Raw genomic sequence first — 7853 nt, 5'->3', positions numbered from 1 at the left:
AGGCTGCAAAACTGAGGTTTAATAATCAGGGTTCCAACAAAGCTGCTGCTGCTGATCTGCAACCATCAGGGCCAACAAAGAAATTAAATTAAAATGAAAATTGGCAACATTTGAGATATTGTGTCTAAATTATAGTGATTTTCTGTCTTTCAAAATTGTTTGAAAATACACTTATCTTTTAAAGATTTTATGACTATGGTTTCTTTCATAACTGGAGTAAGTTTTATCAAAACCTCAATTCAGTAAGTATTGTCATGTACAGAGGCTGACATCATGGGTAGTCAAAGAATATGTTTAATAAAAAATAATTAAACTTCCATTTGCTCTATAGAACATCATAGAAAGTAATTTAATAAATTACAAATGACTTTTTAAGACGTTTGCTCAACTACAGAAAGCAAATTCAGACTACACAAAACACAACTGGTAAATATTGCAAATGTCCACAAAAGAAAAACTGGACTAAGACTTGAATCATGAGACCTGAAACAAGGGCTATAAATACAAGGCAATAACAGCTATATTTCTTTTAGTAACTACCAACACATACTTGGATATCCTTTCAACTTTAGTATTCTGTAATTCTACTGATTTTTTCCTTATAACCCTTAACTTTATACAACCACATTTGCGTGTTTTTTTCTTAGCTGATAACATTTCCCCAATCAATACTTAATAAAAGTATCTTGAAACCCAGAGAATGCTTAAAGTTAATTAATACTAGCCTTAATGCTTTGAAAACTGTAATTGCCTTATTACATAGAAAGAGAATCACTAGGATGTTAACCAAATTCATTTGACCATAATTAGGAAAATACTTTATCTCATAAATTTGATATAAATTAGATTTTAGTGATAAGATCTAGGATTTTTTTTCCTTTTTTTTTTTTTTTAAATTGAGGAAAGAAAGGAATAAAGATCATGTGGGTAGAACTAGAGGGAAGAAGGGATACATGAATGGTGTTGAAATACTCCACCGGCAAACTAAGTTAGCTGTGTTTGAAAACTTTGGCTATCTCATAGGTGTATCCTAGTTAAACAAAAGTGCAATACTGCAAAGGGAAGATACTAAATATGTCACACATCATTTTCATGATGAAGAATTACTACCCACTTCTCCTGGATGGGCTTCATAGTGACTATTGCTAAGACATTGCATAAAGGACTATCAATTCAAAGTACTATTTTGGGAAAATACAAAAATCAATACAATCCCATTGAAACTTATATAATTTTGTAAATACATATAACACTGTCTTTCTAATAAAGGGTTAGTTATTTTACATACAGAAACATAATTCACTGGTAAAGGTCTTGGAAAACCTAATATAATTGCTTAATTCATGACAAAGCCACAGTTTATCAAACATATTGAAAGTTATTTTTAGAGAATTCAGGTTTTGTTTTTCTTTAAATTGATCCCCTGGCAAACTTTATCACTGACTTATCTGAGTACCAGAAAAATGGTAACATTTCTGTCTCCTTCGAATTTAAGTATTTTAACATCTAATTCAGTTCTAATTGTTTACATGTATATGAAGGTGACCTGGACCTCTACTTTGTCAGATTAGTAGCAGCTTTAGCAGGAGAAACTGTATCACAAATCAAATACCAGACAAAATTGAGCAGAAGCCTTGGGCCTCATTTTTGTGGTTTACAGGTAATACCTTGTAAAATCTCTTGAAATTATTCAAAGTGCATTTTCAAAATGGGCAACTCAGTATATTTAATATAAACTGATCACCCAACACTGATTCTGGGCAACAATTAGTTTGTTTATATCTAGAAACTCAAAACAAATTTAGACTATCTGCATATTACATTACCACTATTATTTGTTAATTTTGGAATATTCCATGACATAAAACACAAAGAGAAATCTACACAAATAAAGCAAACAAACAATTTCTTTTACATGAAGTATGCTGTGTTGAAAGTTCTTTTCAGTGGCATTTCATGAGTTTGCCTTTTCTGAACCCTGGAAACAGACATTACTCATCTGAGACAATTTTTTCTAATAGGAGGCCAAACATTGAAAAGTTAAAACTAAGTATGTCTATAGGGTGCCAAAGTCACATGACACAGATTATTTCATGACTTAACTTTGCTGATGTCCGAGTGAAGCTCAGCAAAGACTAAGTCATATTTCTTGCCAGATCAACGTGATATAGAGGATGTGTCTAAAAAACCCCTGAAAACAAGTGTAGAATTAGAAACGAATGTAAACTTCCTAAACTAACTCAGCTGAGGTAACAGGTAGCCAGTTAAATTGGCTGATTGGGAAACTTATTTCTTCTTTAAAACATACTTGTACCTGAATTGGAAATATCAGCAGTGCATCACAACACTAGAGCATTTTCATGTAATTAAAGCAATGGATGGTGACGTAGATTCTACAGCTTTCATGACATTCATTAGCTGCCCAAATTATTGCTGAGTTTTGATCTGTAAATTATAGGTGTCAAGGAGGCTGTAAAACTATATTCAAATTAAATCAGTAATATGCATAAAGTATTCTGTGTTCACTGCAAATATATTAAATATACAACTCTTATTGAGCATAATTTTCATAAAATTAACCCCCAACAAAATTATAATGCCTTTTGTTGTAATTTTACACCTTTATGTATTTGATAGTACATACGAGTTCAGAAACTTATGAATCTTAAGAAATATTACATGCAAAACGTCTCTGAAAGCAGTTTGCACTTCTAAACAAATAACTGAAATGTTCTGTCAGTAAGTTATTGATGCACTCAACACTGGGCTATGTACAATTAATAATTAAAGAAAAAAATCCAAAATCAGTTCATAATTTAAGTGCAGAGTCTGGGAATCAGTCTTCATTACTAGAATCTGAATCCTCGGATGATGATGATGTACTATCAGATCCAGATGAAGCATCGGCTTTCTCTGAACCCTCATCTGTGCTGTTTTCATTGAGAGGACTTGGTTCAGTCTCCCCTTTGTCTTCCTGATCTCTAACTCTAGAATCTTCTTCCTTTACTTCTACAGACTTAGATGAGCCTAAGTCACTGTTCTTGTTTTTCTGTACATCAAAAGTATTGGACTGGGACAAAGTTGGAACATGAAGATTAAGGCCTGGAGTGAGAAGCATCCCTGGATAAAGTATATTTGATAGTAATAGTGGGTTAAGAGCTAACTGGTTGGCAGCTGCAGCTGTATTTAACGCAGCAGTAGAGGAAGTTGAAGGAGAACTTGACACTGAGTTTTCTCCACCATTCTCTGAACTTTGGCTCTCTGTCCTTTCTTTTTTTCCTTCTAGCTCCTTAGAGTCATTTCCCTTTTTCTCTTCAGTCCCAGATTCTGTAGGCTTTGTCAGGAGTCCTCCCATGCCCAAGAGATTAGGTAATCCAGCCATTCCTGACAGTAGCATGGGGAACATAGCAGCCATGTTTTTAGCTTCTCCTCCAGAAGAAAGGCCAGCAGGCATTCCCATCAACCCTGCAGTTACTTGCAGTGACTGCAAGTTTTGTAGGTTTTGTTGTAAGGCCTGAAGCGTTGTGAGATCCACACCGGGAAGTAATCCATTAGCTAACACAGGACTGCCTGAAACATTGGTGGCAGTTGCAGCCGCTGCTGCCGCTGCCGCCGCCTTCGCAATTCCACTTTTAGGCCGTCTCCCGCGCCTGCTCACTTCCTCTCTCACAACAGGACCAGTGAGAATACGTTCATACATACTCTCTGGAAGAAACCCCTGGAAGAAAAACATATTCATTCACATCAGCTCTGTGAAAGAAAAACCAGTAACTGTCAGATTACCGATTAACTTATTAAAAATAGGAAATGACTTGTAAGGTTATTCTGTACTGATATGAAATAATTATGAAAAAGATAATCTATTTTATTGTACAGAACAGCTTAAAACAGCTATTCCACTTCTCATATTATTGTAGGATGACAGTAGGAAGAAGCCTCTAGTCTCCCTCCATGGTGAAGTAGAGTTTGTAGAAGAGTTTCAGGAAACAGAAGATCCAAAGAAAAATTTTCATGGGTGCTTCTGTAACCTTTATGTTTCACCTCACCATTTCATCTAGGAAAGGTCAATTAGGAAAGGATAAGGGAGGTAAGTGCAAGCTCAAGGTTAAAATGAGATGTTTTAATCTGCTAGGTCACTACTCCCCAAAATGCCTGCAATGGCTGGGGCTGGGATTAGGCCAGTTCCAAATTTGGGAGCCAGGAACTCAAAGTGAATCTTTCATGTGGGTAGCATTATTTGAGTCATCACTGCTGCCTCCCAGGGTCCCCAACAGCTATAATGAGAAGTCACAGCCAGGAATTGAATCATGTACTCATTTGTGGGATACAGGTGACTTAACAACTAAGCTACATGCCCAATTCTCTTATGAATCTTTTGACTGTTACCTTGAGAATAGAGGAGATAAGAGTCAAGCTAAAAAAAAATATTCAAAAGGGGAAAAAGATCATTTGGCTCAGGCAGTAGCAGCATCTGCAGACTGGGAACCATCTATCTAGGACAGTGGAGGACAATCTCTGCTACTTTCATTTAGTTCTCCCTTGATCTTCTGAGAGCTCAATACTCTTAGAAGTTTTAGAAGTTCAGATCATCTGGACCAGCCCCGTCTGACAGAAATATAATACAACTCATATATGTAATTTTAAATTTCCTAGCAGCCACATTAAAAAATAGAAATGTGAAATTAATTAAATAATATATTAAACCCAATATAACAAAAATATTTCAATATATAATCTATAAAAACAAATATTTTACATGTTTTGGTATGTACTTCAGACTTAACACATCTCAATATAGACCAGTTCATTTTAAGTGCTCAACAGCCACATGTGCCTAGAGGCTATGTTTGTGACAGCTTTAGACAATGGTTTAAGGAAAAACTCTTATGAGACTTTTTAATTTTGTTTTGAATTGATGAACTTATTTTCTTATTTTTATTTATTTGTAAGGCAGAGTTAGAGAGAGAGAGAGGAGAAGGGGAGGGAGAGGGGGGAGAGAGAGGGAGAGGGAGGGAGTGGGAGAGGGAGAGGGAGAGGGAGAGAGAGAGGGAGAGAGAGAGGTCTTCTATCTGATGGTTTACTCTCCAAATGGCTGCAATAGCTGAGACTGGGCCAGGCCAAAGCCAGGAGCTTCCTCTGAGTCTCCCACATGGATACAGGGGCCCAAGCACTTGGGCCATCCTTCGCTGCATTTGCAGGCACATTAGCAGGGAACTGGATCAGAAGTGGAGAAGCTGGGACTTGAACCAGCAGTCACATGGGATTTTGGTGTTTTAGGTAGTGGCTTAATCTGCTATGCGACCATACAGGCAAACTTATTTTCTGTCTTAAATTTAAAAAATTTATTTGAAAGGCAAAGAGAGAAAGAGAAAGAGAAAGAGAAAGAGAAAGAGAAAGAGAAAGAGAAAGAGAAAGAGAGAGGGGAGGGAGAATAGGTATCTTCTGTCTGCAGATTTACGTTCTAATTGTCCACAATAGCCAGGGTTGGGTCAGCCTGAATCTAGGAGCCTGGAACCCAGTCCAAGTCTCCAATGTGGGCGGTAGGGACATAAGTACTTGAGCCATAACTTGCTGCCTCCCAGGACATTTTAGCATAAAACTGGAATCTGAGGCAAAGCCAGGATGTGAACCCATGCACTCCAATATGGGATGAGGGCATTCCAAGCAGCATGCTGTGCCAAATGCCTGCTCCTTATATGTTCTCTTTACAAAGTCATTAGGGTTCATTGCAGAAAACACAGCAACAAAAAATACAACATAAAATAAAAATGATCTATAATCTCATCATTGAGAAATAACCAACTGCTAATATTTCAGGGTATGTTCTTAAGTATACACATTCTCCAATCTTCCCCATCTCCCTTTCTAAAATAAAGAAGCGGAATCATTCTGAACTCGATTTTTACAGCCTGTGCTTTTCATTTGGACAACTGTAAAAGCAATAGCTGTTATTTACTAACCATTTGCCATGCAGCTAGAGTTCATTATTCTAAAAGTTAAAGTACTGTCATATTTAACACACTGTGAACTTTTTTCATCATGTTATTCAATGTTCTTCTAGTTTTAAAATGATTGTACAGTTTTCCAATATATAGATGGTTTGCCAATTTATTTCCAATTTTTTTTACTACAATGCCATGATGAATATTCTTATATATATATATTTCTTTGCTGACATATAGAGGTTAAAGTGAAAACAAATCAGTACTTATTGGTTGTGCATTCTATCTCAACATGCATATGACAAATCTGGAAATGTGTTTTGTAAAATAAAATTCTGAACTACAAAATACTATCACATGTTCAGAAAATAGTTTATGAATTCTTAAAATTTAATGAAATGGTATCTAATTTTTAAAGTGATAAATGAGTTATGATTTGTAAAATACTCACAGATTGCTTAACAACTTCTCCCCATTCAGGAGCTACTCCATATTCTGAATTTTCTTTCAGGAATCTACATAAATCTTTTAAAGGAGGAGCAAATGCACCTCCAACCTGTAATAAAAAACAGATTATTAAATCTTTAAAACACAATTCAATCTGAAATTGTTGCTTTTATTCTGTACTATAAAGACATTATTTCTTTAAAATACTATTTTTGAACCACCTGTAACAATTTTTATGATTACATTAAAAAAGGGCTACCAAGGGGCCGGCGCTGTGGCATAGTAGGTTAATCCTCCACCTGTGGCGCCAGCATCGCATATTAGTGCCGGCGATTCCTGGCTGCTCCTCTTCTGATCCAGCTCTCTGCTAGGGCCTGGGAAAGAAGTTGAAGATGGCCCAAGTGGCTTGGGCCCCTGCACTCGTGTGGGGGACCCGGAGGAGGCTTCTGGCTCCTGGCTTCCGACTGGCCTAGCTCTGCTCATTGCAGTCACTTGGGGAGTGAACCAGGACACTGAAGACCTTTCTCTCTCTCCCTCTGTCTGTAACTCTACCTTTCAAATAAATAAATAAAAATCATAAAAAGGGGGGGGCAAACAAAATACATTGATCTGCTACATAAATATATGACACTAACTTCTGAAGTTTCATGTAGAATAATTAAATAAGGATAACAGCTCTTCCCTCCTAGGGTTAAAGATAAAATGAGGCAATTCAAACATCTTAACATAATGTCTAGCTTATAATAAGTTGTTATTACAATAATATGCAAAGTAGTGTGATAAAGACTTTTTTTATTACAACATCTTTTTGAGACATCATTACGTCTATTTTTTAAATGAAGAAACTAATTTTTAGAGAAGGTATATAATTTGTCTAAAGTCAGCTAATAAATGTTAGGGTCATAATTCAAATCCAGGTCTCAAAAACTCATAATCTAATCTATTACATAGATTTACTCTCTAAAAGTAGAAAAAAATACATATCTGTTTTATGGCTAAAGTGCTATAACTCACCAATCATATGTAAATTTGAAAAAATAAAAAAAACACTCAATATAATAATTAGTATGATATTGAGATATATTTTGAAATTCAAGTTAAGGATATTATATTTAGGGGTGGGAGGATGTTAAAGATTATATTTGTACAAATGATTTGAAATCACCAATTTAAAGTTCCTTTGGAGTTTAAGAATTTTTTTTATTTTTATTTTTTTAATGACAGGTAGAGTTATAGACAGTGAGATAGACAGAGAGAAAGGTCTTCCTTCCTTTGGTTCACTCCCTAAATGGCCGCTACGGCCGGCGCTGCGCTGATCCGAAGCCAGGAGGTGCTTTTTCCTGGTCTCCCATGCGGGTGCAGGGGCCCAAGCACTTGGGCCATCTTCCACTGCCTTCCCGGGCCACAGCAGAGAGCTGGACTGGAAGAGGAGCAACCGGGACTAGACCCCACCGCCCATATGGG

At 36.3% G+C, this 7853-nt stretch overlaps 1 protein-coding gene across 32 annotated transcripts in view; it reads right to left on the bottom strand.

The window, feature by feature from the left end:
• Nucleotides 1-276: 276 nt before the first annotated feature.
• Nucleotides 277-7853, bottom strand: part of CHD9 (chromodomain helicase DNA binding protein 9) — a 284556-nt gene continuing 276979 nt past the window's right edge. For all 32 annotated transcript variants that reach the window (XM_070063523.1, XM_070063508.1, XM_070063515.1 and 29 more), the window contains 2 exons: nucleotides 6394-6498; nucleotides 277-3718 (listed from right to left, as the gene is read on the bottom strand). In XM_070063523.1, the coding sequence (XP_069919624.1) occupies nucleotides 2837-3718; nucleotides 6394-6498 (987 nt within the window). In that variant the 3' untranslated portion in view covers nucleotides 277-2836. The remainder of the gene's footprint in view (nucleotides 3719-6393; nucleotides 6499-7853) is intronic.

Source organism: Oryctolagus cuniculus, chromosome 18 (assembly GCF_964237555.1).
Source record: "Oryctolagus cuniculus chromosome 18, mOryCun1.1, whole genome shotgun sequence".
In the NCBI taxonomy this organism is placed as follows: domain Eukaryota; kingdom Metazoa; phylum Chordata; class Mammalia; order Lagomorpha; family Leporidae; genus Oryctolagus; species Oryctolagus cuniculus.
The sequence above is the reverse complement of the archived record's forward strand: the minus strand, read 5'-3'. Positions and strand labels throughout refer to the sequence as shown.